The following is a 20836-nucleotide window of genomic DNA, read 5'->3' as shown; positions in this document are numbered from 1 at the left end:
GTTATAAACTTCACGGATGACGGAGCATCATCGCGACTGTTCGACCGGTCTCGCCTTCAACACGTACATTCCCAATCTGCCCTCTGCTACGCGTGGGCGTTACATTAATAATACCCCCCGACAGTAATTATTATGCAATTACGGCTTTCCCGCTGAACGCAATTACAATAAATAAGTTGCATGTAATGAGTGCGGCGCGATCGTGTCGGCCGCGGAATTCAATAAACAAAGCAGGCGGCCTGCGTTCGTGTATCGATTGTCTCTCCTCCGGCTGTGGCGTTCGCACCTTGCCAAACCTCGGAGCCCTGCTAACCGACCAGGTACGACCTTAGCCTATTAGGGGGATCGACTTCGGTCGAGAGAGTCAATCGTGATGTCGCCGGGGGCGAGAGGGGCGAAAATGGCGTTTTTGACGCGCGATATCGTTGGTGGGAAGAGGGGCAAACCAAATCGGGGGTTGCTTACAAACTGCTGATTCCATTCGCGCCAATTCCGCCTAGAACTGATGAGTGACGTCATTGGTATTATAAGTTCAAAAGCGTCAACGTCGGTCATTGTTATTGTTTGCTAATAAATTTACTAAATTTCCGTTTTGTTCTGTATATTTGGAGTTTTTTCTATCCTGTCATAGTTACAGTTCGTGTTTTCATTTTAAATTTAAATTGTTATTTAAGTACTGTTGAGTTCACAAACTTCTATCTAAAACTGTCTCGGGTTATAAGTCTGTAGTGTGGATACTTCTTGTACAAGTTAAAGAGAGAGTTAGGTGCTACTAAAAAATGTAGCTAATTTCGTATTGAGATACATTATTTTTGCAATGCGAAGTGAAATTATGTGCATTATTCTCGAATTATTTATCGACTTGTAATGTCAAAAATTTGAATATTTAACATAGGTTCATATGGAAAATACTAATATGCATCCTTTACAATCGAATTATGGGTGAAAAAATACAAATGGTAAGACGAAAAATATACAGACATTAATTATTTGAATCATTAACCAATAAATGAAAGAAAGAAAAAAGTAGGTTACCGCACATTTCACAGAGAAATAAAGTGTCAAACATAAAAAGTTTTGACTTGTCGTCCTCCGAGTAATAAACGCGAAGGAGTAGCGGCAACAGCGCAATAGAGTTTGAATGAGGATAGGTGGCGGGAAATTTAAATCAACGTTTAAAATAAAATGAGAATTTTTCAAATGAAGCATGTTTTTTGAAAGCTTTTTTATATAAGTACGATAAACTTTGAATACAAGAAGTAAAAAATACAGCAGCATATAGACAATGAAATATGTATACTTTGCATCACAGCGCATATAACAATCTTATGCATTTTGACAAATTATGACATTTTTAATATCATTTTTCATTTTAAAATTAACGTTTCAATAATTTCAGTATAGTTTTTAGAATATTTTTGGCTGCAATAACATCGTTTCACAGTATAATTCTACATATCAAATTATAATTGCTTTGTATTCACAGAAGGGTATTATAGTAGTATGCTACATGTAACTAAATCATACCTACTTCATTCATATACAAGCATTCATACTTTCTTTTGGTCACAAATTTTCCTTTTTACCGACTCTTTTCTTCATTCGACATTTTATAGGTTAAAGCAATAAGCTGTGCGAGCGATCACTTAGCATAATATATATATATGTAATATACATGACAAGGACTGCCAATTTACAAATAATAAACTCAGCATATTCGTGCGCTATTGCCAAGTTTCTGTTGCAACTTTTGGTATTTATTTATGTATACATATAAATAATAAAAATAATATATAAGTTTAAGTATTTTAAATTCGATTTTATTCTATATCTACAAGCAAGCATCTCAATCTACTTACTTTCTAGTCATGAAGAATATTTTTCGTTACATTGACAGCAATGATTTTATAACACGGTTAGTATAAGCCCCCCCCGTTCCTTCTCCCCCCCCCCTCTTCTCCCTACTTAAACTGGGGAAAAGAAACTAGAATCCATTAATTTTTAGACTTTCAAAATTTTTTAAGTTAAAGTGGTCTTTCGAAGTTTTTAAAAGTTTCCATATTTCTGATGCGGTATTGATGTATTTTGCAGTTTTTTTTTAAGCATTTTGAACATATTGTGATCTGTTGTACTGCATTTCACAGAAGTTTTAAAGAATTTCTATGCTATCTAAAGCTGGTTTGACGTATTTTGTATTCGAAAGTTGTTTGGTTTCATTTTATTTCTGAACCTATCCAACATATTTTATAGAAATTTTGTACATTTTGAATGATTCCAGGGAAAATTTGAGAATTTTTTATATATGGTGACGTCTAAAATTCCAAAGCTGATTTGATTTGAGGTATTTAAGGTGTTTTGGGGTATATTTATTATATATATTTTTTAAGCCACTTCAAATCACAGAGTAATAGAAACAAAACAATGGTCCACCTGAAAAATCATGCCCATCCAATCTCAGAGGTCTTTTTATGTGTCTGCACGCAACAGTCATATATAAAATTATTAAAACTTCTGTTTTACGATATAATTAATCTTTTAATACATAAATTGAGGTAACAGCGCGCGCGCGCCGCCTTCTATGGCATACAAGAGCATAAACCATTGACAGTGACGTCAGTGGGCAATGACGCGTCTGACGTGAGCGTACGTGATAACGTTCCGACGCGTATTGACGCAGATTTGTTATCGATAACCGATTCTTTTGTTGCAGACTGAAATCGCGAAACGCCTAAACGCCATCATTGCCCAAGTGCTGCCCTTTTTGGCCCAAGAACACCAACAGCAAGTCGCGACTGCCGTAGAGAGGGCCAAGCAAGTCACCATGACAGAACTTAACGCAATCATTGGGGTAAGTAGCGTCTACATATTTTGTGTCTCTTTCGTATTTTTTTCGTTTTAAAACTGTAACTGTAAAATTTTTTTAAAAATAGCTTAAAAATTTGAAAATATCTATTTTTTTTACCGATATATTTTTTCTCCATTTTATTTTCTTGTCATTTTAGTTGGATTAGGTTTAGCAGTAACAAATCTCCCTATAGCAGTGCTAGGTGCAGTTATAGCAGTTTAGGTAGACTTTTTATGGCTTGTTTAATAAAAGCCCATAGTTTGTTTAACAAATTGCATATAAAAGACGAAAGTAGGTCCTCACATTATAAATTTTTGATTAAAATTTACGCCTTATTAGACATACGTTTAACGTTTATTTCTTTTTTCTTTAAAAAAGTTCTACTTGCAACCAAATTTAATCAATCTAGAATAAAATAACAATGGGTATTACAACTTTGTATAGAAGTAGTTGGGAGAGTAGTAGTTTTTAGTTTTATTCGTTAGTAAGCGATTATATTCTGATACCTTTCCATGGTTGTGTACCTAGATATTAGATTACTTATTTTTTCTCCGACATAATGTGATTTGTTTGTTCAATTTCATGCACGAAGTAGTTTTACTAGACTTGTTCAATAATTCATGTCGATTCCAGAACAATTTCTTAGCAAATAAACACCCGAATCGAGTAGTGTAACGCCTAAATTTTTTTATGTACAGTTATGTCGGTAGAACGTCTCACGAATTGATTTTTACTCCAGTCGAATTAGATCATAAAACCTGAATACTTACTGAATACTACTGAACGTGGAAAAATCAGTTTTTGTAAATTGTGCATTATCGCAAAAAGCAATGGATGAAATTTAAGGAAAAAACGGTCAATGCAGTGACCAATATGTGTGGCCAAACGCCGATTTAATTGGCCGTGAAAGTATTGCTCTAGCTATTTGTTAATTAATTTTGTTTATTTTTTTTGCAACTAATTGTTTAATTACTAGATGTTAATTTTAGAAGTTAATATCATAGATATTAACTAACAAAGTAGCACGTGTAAAATAGGTTTATAAACAAATTGTCCCAGGGTCAGGCAAAATTTTATATTGCTTTTATATTGCTAATTGTTAATTATACCTGTTGGACGTATCGGACCGGGATTTTGGAGACTTTAATTGTCTCCAATTACAGAAAGGGTTCAACTTTTATTTTCAAAAAGTTTTACATTGATAGTTCATGTAATAAACCCGCTGGCGGCAGTAAAAGTTAACGTTAATGAACGGCCTGTGCGCAGGAGAAGGAGCGCCAGGCCCGCGCACGCGCCTGACTACCGCCCTCGTCGCGCTCGAGATTTTTGAGCCGAATTTGATACGTTCAAGTCAAGTCTTTCGGGTTACTTTTTTGATTCTATCACTCTACACACACCCAGTAAAATATCTACTAATCATTTTTTCACGTTCAAACTAATTCGGCTGGAGTATATTAATAAATTTGCTTGTTGACGTACTTTGGTGTTGGTGTCGATTGTTTTATATTTAATTGTGTTGTTGTTTCCAGCAACAGCAACAACAAGGTCTACAACAGTTGCTTGTAAGTAGTTCCTATTAGTCGTTTTCTTTTTTTTTTTTTTGTAGAACAAACCACAGGGTGGTCAGCAAAACACATGTTTTAACATTAACGCAACTCTAGATTCCAAATTAAAACATAATAAATCCTTAGCGTACTATTTGAAGTTTGAAGCGACAAGTGGCTCCATCTATCCGTAAACTAACCCGACAGTAAGGATTTCGTTAGTCCATGCTATAAGCGATTAGGGTTAGGGGTGTTAACAGGCAAGTTGCGTGTGCGCCGTCGTAATTTATTACTTAGTCGGTCATCGAGGCATTTGCTCGCTCTTATTAAGAAATCGCATGAGCAATATCATTGCGTTGCGGGGTTTCCAAGAGGGCTTTAATTTGTGTTTACCTGCCGCAGGAAATCGCGTATTGATTATCGCGGCCTTGTTATGCTTCTTCGGTTCTTGGAAAAATTGTTACGAACTTAGTACTTGGTTAGAAATGATAGGTAACAGTAGGAATGTATTCACTGATAGATGGCGTTGATGAAGATGTGTCCAGAACTTTGAAAATATAGCTCTGTCATGTAAATAAAGAAGATATAACTAACAATCAAAATATTTGTTCGATTTTACAATTATAAATGGTTGAGTAACTGTGATAATTCAGAAACAAAGGTATTTAGAAGTTTTAATGACCTTGAAAGGTAGTTTTTGTTAATAATATGTGCCATAAATGTTGAAACGCTGGTGAAACCACCTTTTTTATTTCAGAAAGATGTACAGAATATTTACATGCGTAGTGGAATGTTGACATCGAGATATTTTGCTGGCCACTCAGTACATTTAGTAATTCCTCCCTTTTCTCCATAGTTTTCGAGAATCTGGGACTTCTAGTTTATTTTTTTTAATAGTATTCATTACGGACCTACTAGCTATTGATGTTTCTGCTTGGTTATTGTTTTGTTCTTAAATATCCTATAAGGACTGACACATATTTTCTGCTCCTTGATGTTTTGTACATTTTATTATATCTTTAGAAGCTTGAGAGGAAGCTGGGGAGGTATTTTCTTAGGGATATTTAAGAACTGAAAAATTTTCTGCATATTTATGAGGTGATTCAAGATTGCTACCAATACAATATATCTGCAGTTTTTCTGATATGAACGTTTAATACAAAATATGATGATAATTATTGAACTTACTTCTAAATTTGTCAATTTAAAAATTTAAAATAGTCGTATAATAAGATTAGAAACAAATGATACCACAAAATATTAACAATGAGCTAACCTGAATATCCCAGTGTGTTATTTATATGTATTTTGACGCTCTGAATCCAAATCCGACGTTACTCTGGCACTCACAGAGTTTGAGGAAATCGTTAAAAAGAGATGAAAATCCAAAAAGGTCGTGGAAATTTTCCTAACAGCGTCAACAACTAACAAAGCTTGTTTTACTAAAACAACATAAATGAATTCAAAGAAATTATACACACTGTACGAAATTTTCTACATCAACTTGCAGATTTTAATTTTATTATTTATTTATTTAATTTTTTTTCTAAAGTGTTTTCTCATGTTTCTTTTGTTTATTTTGACGTACACTGTCGTCTGTCAAAATTACGACAGTCAAACTTCCAACGCACTTTATCAAATAAAATATGAAAGAAATTCTGAAATTAAAAAATTTGGTGCCCTATCTTGAATCACCGTCGCTTCGCGACAAAGCCAACCCCCTGTGAACCACCTCTTCTTCTTCAGCAACAGATCCACGCCCAGCAACTGCCCCACGGTGCCCATGGGCCAGGTCTACCTATGGGCCCCCATCCAGGCCTACCGGGAATGGGTCCCGCCGCAGCCGGCCTACTAGGATTCGGCGCCGGACTGGCAGCTGGCGTTCCAGGAGCACCTGGGGGGCCGCATCCCTCCGTAGCCGGGGCGGCTCACCCCTTGCTCAAGCCCACCGACCTACACGCTAGGGACTCCCAGGACCTGAAGAGGCCGGGCAGTACCAACGCTGAGGAAAGACTGGTGAGTACCCGTATAAAGTAAAGAGCAAACATTTTTCTATAATTAATGTCATAGTAAAATATATGATAAAATGTACACATAACAAAATACTTAAAAATAGCGGTTTTCAATTTATTTTTGTAAAAATTTACCAATTTTGAAAATTCAGTAGATTTTGAATACAAAGTAGTAAATCAATCTACTGAAAAATCAGTAAATATGGCAACATTGCATACACGTGATATTTTTCCGATTATGGAAATACGTTTATCAAACCGTGCGGTGAATTTTTGAGTATAATGGGTTGGGGTTAATATACAGGGTGTAAGAAGTGACTGCCATTACTTCAGCATGAGATAGAGCAATCATAAATGAGCAAAAAAATTGTATATTACAAGGGCGTAAGATTAACAGTTTTCAAAATACAGCGTGTATTAGTATTGGGGAGTTTCATCACAACGTGACAACAACGCTTAACCTAACGCTACACAGCTGGTGCATACCACGTGGTCCACGTGTGCACGCGGCAAACTTGTCTTACGGAAAAAATGTAAACAATTATTATTGTGAAACATTTAGTAAATTTCAAGACAATTGTTTCCAGTTTTTAAATAAATAAAATAAAATGTATTGACTTTGTAGTACGAAGATAGTGTTGTGCTTAAATTTTAGCTCGAATTCTAGTAATTATGAATCTCTTAAAACAGAAACTTGACTTTTAATCAAATTATGAATTTGAAGAATATGTAATTAAAGTACCCAAAGATTCACGTCGTCCAAATAATCATACGTATTAAAAATAATTTACCAAAAAGCAAAATTCAATCATTTTTAAATGCACAAGTACAAAACAAACTACAACATACGCTCAAAATGTCCACCATCATTTTCGATGCACGCACGACACCTTCGAATCCAATTTTCGCGCACTCTCTGGAAAACACCACAAGAAAAGGAAATAATTGTACGCAAAAAACACTTCGACACGGTCGAATCCAGATACCAACTGAATTGCGTATTGCTGGGTAGCTTAGTACCTGGTGTTATCTGCCGCGCCGTTGTCACATTGCTCGATATGAATTTCATTGAATTTTTAAATTTATTACAACGCTAATTATTTTTTAGAATTAAGCATAAAGAAGTTCAAAAAAGTAATAAACATTGTATTTTATGATATTCTATGCACGCAGTTATGTCAATATTCCTTAATTAATCGAACTTTTGTACATTTAGTTGGAGATTTTGATAATTTTTTTTCCGGAAATTTAGGACCCATGTAATAAAGTTTTTTTTGTTTATTTTAATGTATTCTATCGTTTGTTAAAATTAAGGCAGTCAGACTTCTAACACCCTGTATTTGCTTTGTAGACTTGCTGTTAACATGTGATAAAATTAGAATTATTTCTCTGAAACTGATTTTTACATGTTGTCAGCCAGAAGAATTACTCTTTTTTATTCTGGAGATTAATATATTTAAGACTAGAAATAATTGTTGGACTTGATTATATTTTACATTGCAGTTAATAAAAAATTGACCCATTATTGTTCCAATATATCTGTTTAAAAGTAAAGAAATTATGAGACAGTTAAGTGAACGTTAAACAAAGACAACAATAAAAATGAAAGAACTAAATATTTAATTGGTAATTAATTTAAAAATATGTATAATTTTGGTGCCATTAGTAAAATCACCACATATTCTTTGCGTTTTTGCATGATTGTTGATATCAGGATTGATGGATCACACTAAATGACGTCACAATTTATAATATTTATTTATTTTGGGCGCCAAACTTTTATAATTTGTTATTAATTAACCACCTTCTAAGAGATTTCTAATATTTTCACATTACATGATTATTAAGGTTATAGATTATTTCTAGACAAGTGAAGTAGGTTAATTTAACTTTGTTGTCTTCTAGTAAGTTTTGTTCAAGACTTGCTTGTTTAATATAGTAAGTTTTATTGGAATGAAATCATTCAAGTGAAAATACCTTAAATTAATTAATTTAAATGGGGGTTTCGGATTCAATTCTTAAGTCGGGACAACCAGCTTAATCCCCAATATAAGTTACCGAGTATCGCCAACTTTCTTTTTTTTTGTGTTTGTGTACTTCGAAAGGCACCTCGTCTCCGTTCGGAACGAATTGAATCGAGAAACCCCATTACCCTACCGAATCTCTATTCCAGTTTGCCCGTAATAATCCGGTTTGGAAGTTAGTCTCGAGAAAAACGAACCGAATGCATTCTCCACTTTTTCAGAACTCCGTCTCGCCCGGGGACAGGGACAAGTACAGGTCGAGATCACCCACGGAGGTCGATCAGGTTGTCAAGAGGAGGAAAGACGACAAGCTGGGACACGTAAGTGATAGTGTTACTGTTTTCCTACATGTCAGGGCGTGTATTCTCTTTAAAAAGTCTATCTTCAGTTGTTTAACGGTTTATCGGCAGGAAGTCGCCTGAGTTACACATTGTGATAGGATTGTGTTTGTAACTCATAGCATTGTTGCACTTGAGTAACCATTGCTTTTTATACTACTTGCTAAAAAAACGGTATTGTTTTATACTATATTGCTTATGTAAGTAAAGTGCATATCAAGTGAGTTACATTTTTCGCTTGAGTTACATATAATATGAAGTGTAGTTGCTCTTGTAGTTACACTGTACTTATGCAAGACAACTGCAGACCATGTGATTTATATTTTACGATTGAGTTACACAGTGTAGTAATAAACTATATCTACGTTTGTAGCTCATTATATTTTTACACTCGAGTTACACTAGCTTTTCAAATTATTTGGTAACTGAGAATAATATCGTTGTTATACACTGTACTTTTGTAAAAAACTTACAGATTATTGATCATATTGTTCGCTTGAGTTGCACATTGTAATAAGAAATATGTGTGTTTGTAGCTCATTACTTTTTTACACTCGAGTTATAATAACTTTTCATACTATTTGCTAAGAGTCATATCTCTATTTTATAACGATAACTACTTATGTAAGAAATTATACTTTTCGCTTGAGTTACACGATATAGTAACATCTAAAGGTGCAAATGTAGCTCATTTACACTTGAGTTTAAATAACTTGTCAGACTGTTCGAGCTATAAAAATAGTTTTAACTTTGTTTTATACTCACTTTATGTAAGATCACTGCAGATCATGTAATTTATATTTTTCGATTTAGTTACATAGTATAATAATAAAATATATCTACGTTTGTAGCTCATTACATTTTTACACTCGAGTTACAATAGCTTTTCATACTGCTAAGAAAAGTCATATCCTTATTTCATAACGATAACTACTTATTTAAGAAAAGCTCACTTCATTTGAATTATACTTTTCGCTTGAGTTACACAATATAGTAACAAGTAAAGGTGCAAATATAGCTCATTTACACTTGAGTTTAAATAGCTTGTCAGACTATTGGAGCTATAAAAATAGTTTTAACGTTGTTTTATACTCTACTTATGTAAGACAACTGCAGAGTGCGGATCATGTAATTTATATTTTTTCATTGAGTTACATAGTATAATAATAAAATATATCTACGTTCGTAGCTCATTACATTTTTACACTCGACAACTGCAGGGTGCAGATCATGTAATTTAATTTTTTGATTGAGTTACATAGTATAATAATAAAATATATCTACTTTTGTAGCTCATTACATTTTTACACTCGAGTTACAATAGCTTTTCATACTGCTAAGAAAAGTCATATCTTTATTTTATAACGATAATTCCTTATGTAAGAAAGGCTCACTTCATTTAAATTATACTTTATGCTTGAGTTACACGATGTAGTAAACAAGTCAGCAAATGTAGCTCATTTATACTTGAGTTTAAATAGCTTGTCAGACTATTCGAGCTATAAAAATAGTTTTAACTTTGTTTTATACTCTACTTATGTAAGACAACTTCAGATCATGTAATTTATATTTTTTTATTGAGTTACATAATATAATAATAAAATATATCTACGTTGGTAGCTCATTACATTTTTACACTCGAGTTACAATAGCTTTTCATACTGCTAAGAAAAGTCGTATATTTATTTTATAACGGTACTTATTTATGTAAGAAAATCTCACTTCACTTGATTTATAGTTTTCGCTTGAGTTACACAATATAGTAACAAGTATAGGTGCAAATGTAGCTCATTACACTTGAGTATAAATATGTAGCTTGTCAGACTATTTGAGCCATTAAAATAGTTTTATCTTTGTTTTATACTGTACTTATGTATGTAGCTCATTATTTTTTGCGCTCGAGTTACAATAGCTTTTCATACTATTTACTAACGAAAAAAATCTGACCGTTTTATATTGTCGTTGCTTATGTAAGATAAGTAAATTATAGTTTTCACTTGAGTTACACATTATATTATGAAGTATAGCTGCGTTTATAGCATATTACTTTCTTACACTCGAGTTAAAATAGCGTTTTATTATACTATTTACACTACAAAAAATAGTCTTTACGTTGTTTTATACTATACTTACTGCTGTAAGACAAATGCATGTTATAGGAATTATATTTTTCGCTTGAACTACACATTGTAATCAATTCAACACGTTTGCGCTAGAAAAAATAGTATTAAGATTCTTTTATACAGGGTAGACCATTTCAATTGATCCATGGTAATATCTCGAACAGTTAGATTCTAGCCAAAAATGATGACCTCTATAAAAGTTGTAGGGTTTGATTGAGGAAAACTGTTACTAACCTTAAATTTGGCCTTGAGGTCACCGGTCAAGGCCAGTTTAAAATTTTCAATTATTTTTTATTGAAAAGAGCTGAAAATTTTACGTTCACATAGTGTCTTTTGCCAAGGGTTAAAATGACCTCATAAGGTCATTCTGAGGTCAATATTACATTTTACACAATATTCAAGCCTGTATCGAGAACGGTAGTTTTTATCGAAAAATGACCTCTTTATAATTTGTAGGAATTAATTGGTATTGACCGCAAATTCAACCTTAAGGTCATTTCATTGTCAAATTGATTTGTTTTAAAAGAAACCCCTGTTTTTAATACCGAAATAAAATTGTACGTTCGAGGTGGTATAACGTCATTTTGACCCATGATAAAAGACACCATCTGGACTTACAATTTTTCGCTAGTTTGGATATCAAGGTCACGGTTCAAGGTCATATTAAGGTCAAGTCAATGGTCATTGACCACAGAGAGAATTTTCTGCACTTTCCATTTGCGCGGTCAAAAAAGAGGATCGCCAATAAAAAAAAAACTACTTGGTCTTGACATGACCTTGAAGGTTACCGCCGGATGCGCCGTGAAAAATGCTGAGACTTGTCCTCACCATTTATCCCAAAAATCCATTTCCCCTGAGATTATTGAGGGTTTTCATACTTTTGACTGTATACGTTCCAACACTATAGTAATTTTTCATTTTTCGCGCTAAACTGATGTTTAAAAATTAAGGATCGAATGAAAAGTCTTTATAACAGCCCCATTAAAAGTCGTGTAAAAGTTATCTCGTATTAAATTTGTGAATTACTATATTTTTTCTCCTTCCGAGACCTCACAATTAAAAACAAGTTTGTTTGCAACCCCGTAGCGTAATAAATAGCGAAGATAACTCCTTTCGCGGGATGATGCACAACCAGGGGACATTACTCAGTGGAGGAACTTTCGTCGTCTTTTCTGGGGTATCGCACACGTAAACCGCAACTTTTAAAAAGAGCTATAAATTTCCCGAGAGACACTATCTAGCGTATTAGTAGAAACCTGGAAATATCGCTGATTTCTGTTTGCCCGTCAGGAGGGACAAAGGGGTGATAAATGGAAAGTGAAGTGTTTGTTTTTCCGTCTTCTGTGCTTCTAAGCGCCGGATTTAGCGCAAAGCGGAAAGTGTCCGATGTCTTTGCAGCTGTAAGTTGCAGCTGTAAAGTTGTATTAATTAAAATTGCTTCGCCATAACACAAATGTTGTCTCGCTTCACCATAAATTAACACGATATCCATCAAGTCCGAGTTGCTATACACGTAAGCCATTTTTGGCACTTGAAAAACTAATGTAAACACTATCGCAAAACCTTTAATACTAGAGACTACGCTAGAGACTACGACAGCCCAGCGATGTAAGGGTTTTAAATACCACAACTTTTTTTCTCGACAATGTGCAAAACCATACTTATCGTATCAACTTCGACGTCACCTGTTACGAGGGTGTTGTATAATAATGAAAACGTAATATTGACAGTTGGTAGAAGGAAGCGCAAAAACAAGCGCTTATAGGTGGGGATTTCTGAAAGGAAGCCTAGATAGTGGAAGCGAAGGTAGCGCAGAGTGGAGTGAAAAGTAAGACGTTCGGTGTACGGTGAAAATATAGAAGTAGTGAAAAATTAAAAGTGTTTAACCGGTATTAGTTAACAGGTAATTATTATCTAAGTACTTTGTTGTTAATTGTTCTATGTAATCTTATGATTGTGATGATTATAGATGTTTCATGATAATAATTTTGTATATGTTTAGCCTTCATTGTTTTATGCTCAGGGGCGTATGTTTTTCTAAGGTAAAATTGTTACAATTATTATTAACGATTGCTCATTATTTATTACATGTTAAAATACGTATATATTGTCGTGACTGCCCGGATATTGCAATAACAACTCCTTTGTTTCACATTTAACTTGTTTTGTCATGATTACGTTGTTCGAAAAAACAACTAATAAAGCGTTTCTTGTGATCACTTTATGTCAAGACGCCTTTATAAGAGTCTTGTTGAATTTACTAACATTTTCGCCCGTGAGGAACGAATCTGAAAAAAAAAGAATAATTAAATACTGAAAAAGAATTGCTAAAACAGATCTTCCGAAATCTCAACTATAGCTGGATTGCCTCCCGTATGGAACTCCAGTACCTTCCGGCCCTGCCGGCTAACTAACACCAAACCTCTTCAGTTTTACTTGGAGGTGTGTATGACTAATATGAGTGAGATGACATTTAGTGACACATTAAATGAGACAGGTCTTATTATTAGCAAAGGATCTTAATGTATGCCTTTGGTTAGCGGTTGTTTTGTATTTATATTTGGGTAGTTAGAGCAACGATCGTGGGTTTCTCTGCCATACTCTATCCCCACAGGAGCTCTAGGTGAGCCTGGCACTCTCATTTTATGTTAAATGGTTGTTACTGTTTTTGTTGTTTTTTCTAAGTGTCACTTGTTTGATTTGAAGACTGTTGTACGTAAATAATAAAGTTAGGTGTATTTACTCTGCTTTTGTTTTATAAAATTAAACCATACTTCCCCTCTTTAGTTAGTAGCCAGCGCCTTCCGGTCAATTAAAAAAATAGATACATACAACGTAGGTATTCCTTATGACGATCACATATTTTTAGCCACCACTGCGTTTATTATTTTTTTTTTAGATCGAACCCGGGGTTGTTATACTACAACAACTATAAGGATTTTACATAAAAATTTTTTGGATAATTTGTGAATCACCCTCTATATTAGAGTTGGTTTGTAAATGGCCGGGAATATTTTTAAGGGCGAGCCCAGAAACTCCCTAAACGCGTTTAAAAGTTGCCCGAAATGGAATAAACTCCGACGGCCCGAAAAATAAAATTCGGCCCCGCCATTAAATTTCATTATTTGTTATCTTACTCCGACACCCAAAACCTTCACACGCCCCACCGACTCGGGGAATTTACAATAACCTCTCGGACGCGTAATCTAATTTCACCCCCGGCCGTTCTCAAGGATTACTTGGATTGTTATTCCGCAGGAAAGAATCCCAGATAGCCGTGAGTGGCGCGATTGTTTGTCAACCCGGGATGATGACAAAGTGTGGTCGGCCATGTTTCGCGTCGGATAAAGCAGCCCGAGGGGTCATAAATAAATGATAGATTCCCGCCCTTGGTGACCTCACCGCTGCTTTTTCGTCCCGGGGTTGTGTCCTTGAATCGATTTTGGGTGTTTCCAGTCGAAAATTATAGTTCGGCGGTTAGTTGCGTCATTGCCACCTATGATGTAAGGCCTTATAACTGACGCGTCATCGCCTAGTGACGTCACTACGAGTGGTTTAACGAGTCTGTGTATGCAGCCAGCCTAATTTAATAATTTCGATAGTTTTATATTTGACCACTGAAGTGACGTCACGTACGGAGCACCGAGGCTTCATAATGGAAGTGGTAACGGTTACACACACTTGAAGTAAAGAGAGGTAGAAGTAAAATCTTATCAGTTTCTGTGCTCATTACGAGAAACGTAGGGGGCGCCGCTGTTAAACAGACCCGCTCTTTCAATTTTATCGGAAGATAATGCAAAGTAACGAGCGACACCCCAATTGAGGCGTTATTAAAATCCCCTTTTAGGTGATGCGACTCGAACAAAGCAATTTGGCGGAGCGCTACGCCAGGACTGGATCCATGTTTACAGATCGTAGGTGGTGATCGATAAAGGGGGGAGTTTCGGATGTGTAGTTCGCGGTAAGTGGATCACATTCGGCGTGGGTTTTCACTTGTGTTCCTGCTTAACGTTTCGTTTGCTCCGGGGTGGTATATAGAAAAAAAAAGTGTTCACGTTTAGCAGCGGTGCACGATTAGTAAACGGTCTGTTTTGTCTTGCCGTTTATTTCCAAGTTGATATACGAAGTGCTTTTTTTTAATTAAATATGCATGTTTTAAAATTGTCTTGAGTAAATGTGAACATGTTTGTGAGGAAATAATTTTATTTGGATTAGCCTTCTATATATCCAGACTTGTCACCCATTGAGGAAAAGCGAACAAACAGCATAATTCGCATTAAAATATTATAGTCGATAAATAATCGTCCTAGAGGTACACTGGCCGGAGGATTTATGGCAAAATCGATGAAAATTATGGTTATTGGCAAAAACAAATTAACTACTAATCAAATCGGACGGCAACAGACAATATAAATTCTGTTCGATGTATGTTTTCTATTAAGTACAACAGCAATTTGGCAATAATTACCTAACAATAAATGGTAATTGTACTTGTTTTTAAACATACCGGATTCATTGAAATAAATTCACGGTGATTTTGGTAATTAAATTATTGCTGTCGATGGTGTTGGTGTTTCGATTAACGCAGAAGTGTTTGGATTTGTTTAAATGAATTCGGAATGAACGGACCGTGCAGAGAAGTCTTAAAAAAATTGCGGAAAGGAAAATACCTTACTAATCGACTTTAAAAAAAATACGTAAATACTTAATAGCGGTAGTTACTAACGACGCCGTTATTGGATCAAAAAGAAATTTAAAGTGCATTTTATACATTTAATAATTCAGAATGCATTCAGACATCATTATTGCCTTTCCTGCATGTATTTTAATGCATGCCGTTTATTTAAATCGTTTTCAATAAATTATGGGTTGTCTCGCAATTGGAAAAGTAATGATACGTTTGAAAATTTTATGGAAATGCAAATAAAAGTAATATCGTTAATGTTACATCGTGTAGGGATAATTACAGTTAACAATAGCAATAGCCACGTATATGACATTCACAGTTACATTTATATTGACTGATTTAAGAAATTGTACTAAAAAAATTGTTCTATTGATTTTAGTCTGCAAAAAATAAGTACCCACAATTGTACTCTTTTAAATTTAGTAAATGTTAAGGACCATCATACAAAAATAATTTTCGAAGATTTTGTCAATATTAAATACACAATTCTTTAATATTTTGATGTTTAGAACAGAAAAAAGAACAAGATATAGCAAAAAAGAAGGTTAAAACATGATTGGGTACTCCGGTTATAAAGTAAACAAAAATATTACAAAATGAATTTCGCATTTATGACCTCGAATATGTAATCAGCCACCCCGAAAATCCCCTTATACAGAATTTGGCGCCAATATGTTATTTTTTGAAAATTTGGTCGGCCATCTTGGATCCGCCATCTTGAATTTTGCAAAATTGACCTCGGATCCGTGATCAGCGATCCCGAAAACCCCCGTATACCAAATTTGGTGGGAATCTGTTATTTTTGAAAATATCTGATCTTAATTGACCCGTTTTTTTGAGGTTAGAAAAAGAACCATCAATTCTGACCGAGCATTCACGTTCGGCGGGGTCTTAACCATATAAATGAACATTTGAATATAGAAAAAAACATGTTTGTATTTTTCCCAGCACTTTTTTGTGAATTTTTGCAATTTTTGACCTCTTTTTTGAGGTTAAGAAATTCCTGTGATGTGACAGCTCAATTCTGACACCAGATTCATGTTCAGGAGGCAAAAATACTACGGATAACATATGTCGTATGAATAGTACAGACAACTTTTTTTGTGTGTGGCTATTTGCTATAGAGCCCTCTTAAAATTAGTGACTGACATTATGACTGAATCACCATCAGTAAACGCAGTCTCATCGTACAAATAACATATTAACTTCAGTGGTTCTTTGTAATTTATAACATAATATGCTGTCAATAACAAATAACGAATAAACTACCTAAGGTCGTGGTTATATTCATCAAATTAATAATATTACAATATTTAAATTATATGTTTGTTCATCACGATCGTTATCTATTTTAATAGGCTCTCCCGAACGAGAAAAAATTCTTATTACAGCCCCGATCAGCAGTTTAAAAATGCTGTGGTTCTTACAATGTATAAGTATAATAATTATTATACAATTACTAGCTTTTATATCAGTGTATATTTTCCTGACTGATGTATGTATTTTCATCTTTCCCGGATATGTGGCGTTCTTTCAGCCTACCAAATTTATGTCCTCCCGAAATAAATGGTACTTCCTCTCGATCCTCCATCTGTCTCGTTAATTATTTGTTCTGGACCGAGTTTGATTTTTATTCCAGCGGACTCGCCCCCCCTCGCGCCCCCCGCGGCCGCCGCCCCGTCGCTGCTCCCGCCTGTTTGTTTTAATTCTGTTTTCATCGATGCCAAAGCTGCGGACGTTTATTTTTCATCGTTTTTGTTTAGCGGGCGGACACGCTTTCAATGCGCCCGCTTGTACGACACACATAACTAAATGTTTAATTCGAATCCGAACGACTGATAAAACGTACCCGGGAACGTACGCCGCGCCCCGTCGTTCCATTTTTTTAGCATCGACGAACGCAACAACATAAAAAAAATTGAATTACCTTTGTTTTAGTTTTTGGTACAATTGCAGGTTATTTTTTGTGGTAATTTACTGTAAATATTTTATAAATAAACTATCGAAAATTAACTTTTGATGATCTAAATATATAATTGTCTTGTACGTTGTAATAAAAAGTATGGTAAAATTCCTCGAACTTCCCATGCCATGCCTATTGCCATGAAATGCCATGTAATGTTCAAGTAAAATTAATGTAACATTTACTTAATATTAAAAATAAAACCGCTAAAATATATACAGGATGATACGTCATGAAAAATGGAGTCCATATCGTAAAATTGTTTTGTAAAATCCTTATAGTTTCCGAGAAAAAAATTATTGAAGTTGTAGTATTGCCAATTTTTACATCGCTGGACTATTGTAGTCTCTAGCGTCATTGGCGTTGCACGCTGTGCGCAATGCGCTCTTTTTCCACGTAGCCCCAGGCTATTCCGAATACTGAAATCCGATTTTATTAACGTTTTTGCGATAGTGTTTACATTAGTTTTTCAAGTGTCAAAAATGGTTTATAGCAACTCGGGAGTTGATGAATATCGTTTTAATTTATGATGAAGCATTTGTGTTATGGTGAAACAAGACAACATTTGTGTTAGTTCGTAGAAACCGGTCAGCTATGTCAAATTATTTTATTAATTAAAACCACAAATTAATTTTGTTAATTAAAAATAATAGTGGCAGAAGCAGTTGAATTTGCTGATATAAAATAAGTGTTATAAAATATTATTTATTTATTTTCTTGGGAAGGAAATTCTTTAAATTTTTTGTTCGGTCATTTTTTATTACACTTTGCTGCCGTGCCGATCGCCGATTGCATGCTTTGCCTTGCTTAAGGTCAGGTTTTACAGTGCACTAGTTTCCAGTGCCGAGCAGAAGTTATTTTTAAATCATTTTCGAACTGCCGTTTTTGATTTTTTTTGTTGACAAAATTGTATTTGTAAGAGTCCCTTGTTATTAAAAAATTTTTCACTTTTTTCGATGGATCATAGATGGATAAACTTAAAGGAGCAACAATTTTTTAACAAATTGGATATATTTTGCGCGCCGTAGTCACTACTGCATAGAAACACATAATAAAATGTTTTAGTAGCTACAAATTCTGTTTTTAACTTTCTTCAATGGATTCTACTACAAAATAATGTATGTTACTGGTATTAGTTCCTTTAAAATTATATTGCGCCGTGTTTTACGCTTTGATGAGAATTTATAATTTTTTTAAAAGTTTTTTTGTGTTAATGAAGTTATGTCAAATATTTTTTCTACATGTCCTTAATGTCAAAATGAGGTAAATACACGGATTTGTGTTGAGTGAAATGTAATTTTAAAATCTGACTTATCTCGACATTGCAAGGGGCCACCTTTTGAGAACTGCTAATTTTCAAAGACGATGTTCGAAGTATCCACCATTTGCTTGCACGCAAGCTTCAGCGCGACGTATCCAATTCGCTCGCACGCGTTGCAGCATTGCCATGTCCTCTCGAATCGTATTACAAGCTTCGGCAATAAAATATATGTATATCAGAAGTCCCAAAACAGTTTTAAAAACATTTTTAATTAGCTTTTTTTCTCTATGACCTTAAACTTCTGATACAAGTTTGTGCCATCAGTTAACCCAGTTTTTACTCCTTTTTCACCTCTTTAAATTTTTGACATAAGTTTATTAATACCCTGTATATTTTCTTGACCCATTTATTTTTCCAATTTTTGCAAAACAGCTTTATCACAAAAATTAAGCAACAAATTAGTTCGGTCACATAATTATTAGATTAGGTTTTGAACCCGTTTTTAATTGCGCCTCCCCCTTCTACCTCCACCTCAGTAGATGTGGGAGGTAGAAGACAGCGTGTTTTATTTAGGTACTTGTTTTGCTGTAAATATCCACGTAGGCAAATAAGGACGAACGCAGAAATAAAAAATCTCCACTCGTCTTCGTCGCACACATAAATCCCGGAGCAGGAGGCGTCCGCCCCCGCGAGGCCCATCTCCGTAATTATTTGTCTCCAACTCGCATTATACGCATCACAATAAACATAAAAACACCACGATATATCATATTCTCCTCACTAAATTACATTTATTGCGTCTTTTATCGTCGCAAGACTCCATTCCTCGTGCCCGCGCCATAAATCAAAATCTGAATAAAATCTGATGGCATTTTTGTGTGTAATATTTCCCCCGTATGACACCCCTTAACCGCCCCATCATCAATCCCAGTCGTTCCGGACGCAATCATTTATCCCCCTCGCTTGCCGCCCCAGCCCTGTTGTTTGCCGTCCCACAAAAATAATCCCCCATTACAGCTATTGTAGGCTTCTCTTCGGCCGCCCCCCGCCCCCGGCCGCTCGCTCGAGTCGGTGCCACGGGCGCGCGCCGCTGTTTCTCGAGGGGACCGCGTTTGCAACAAATTTAAAATACAAAATTAAACATCACAGATGGCGACAACAATTTTTAACTTAAAAACTACGCGCGTGGAACTATTTTACTGCTTAAAAAAAATCAGAACGAGTATAAAAAACACACGACCAATAAAATATTTTTTAACCTACGTTTAAAGAAATGCACACAAGATTTTTGGACCAGGCGGATCTGTTTTGAGGTGGATGTGAGAGGGGGCAAGCAAATTTTTTCTGGATTACCTTCAGTACAACTCGGATAATAAAAGTGTAGATCCCTAGATCTGGGCGAGGTCCGGAACATTTTCAAAATTGCAAAAATGTTTAAAAAAATTTATAAAGATGCCTATTTTATCTGTGTCTTGAAACCTATGCATTTTGGAAGAATATTGAAGAGGAAAAAAAGTTAGAATTGAATTTTGCACAATATACTGTAAGTTAAAAATGTTTAAATTTATTACCGATGTTGGAAAATAGCAATAATTGATGAAAAAGGGCAAAATAATAAAAGTTTTTTGGATATATTTTTTTAAATATTTTTCTCCGAGTGCATTCTAATTTTGGTAAAAAAACTTTAGAGTATAATAAAACAACGCACCAAATTTCATTAAAATCGGTTTGATAGTTTTCGCAAAATAATTGTTTTTAAAATTTTTCGAATTTTCAAAATGTTGCACATAAAGCACCTAGATACTTGAAAATTTTTTCACATAGAAAAGACTGCTCAACCTTTCAAATGGTTTTTGAAAAATTGAAATCGGTTGATTAGGACGGCCACAGTCAATTTTTAAAGTTAACACTTTTTTATTTTTAAACAATTAGATTACATTTATCAATTTGCAGTTTAGTTTTTTTCAAAAATTATAATTTTAAAGTACTGTTTTTTCTTAATTTTATCTGTATTTAACAAAAAAATTAATTTCCAAATT

At 34.6% G+C, this 20836-nt stretch overlaps 1 protein-coding gene across 2 annotated transcripts in view; it reads left to right on the top strand.

The window, feature by feature from the left end:
* LOC108907394 (protein groucho) overlaps positions 1-20836 on the top strand; it is a 251560-nt gene that overhangs the window by 217626 nt on the left and 13098 nt on the right. For both annotated transcript variants that reach the window (XM_023454257.1, XM_023454258.1), the window contains exons 5-8: positions 2711-2848; positions 4375-4407; positions 6136-6405; positions 8647-8745. In XM_023454257.1, the coding sequence (XP_023310025.1) occupies positions 2711-2848; positions 4375-4407; positions 6136-6405; positions 8647-8745 (540 nt within the window). The remainder of the gene's footprint in view (positions 1-2710; positions 2849-4374; positions 4408-6135; positions 6406-8646; positions 8746-20836) is intronic.

Source organism: Anoplophora glabripennis, unplaced genomic scaffold (assembly GCF_000390285.2).
Source record: "Anoplophora glabripennis isolate ALB-LARVAE unplaced genomic scaffold, Agla_2.0 scaffold20, whole genome shotgun sequence".
NCBI classification, from domain to species: domain Eukaryota; kingdom Metazoa; phylum Arthropoda; class Insecta; order Coleoptera; family Cerambycidae; genus Anoplophora; species Anoplophora glabripennis.
Note: the sequence above shows the minus strand (reverse complement) of the source record. Positions and strands in the feature narration are given on the sequence as shown.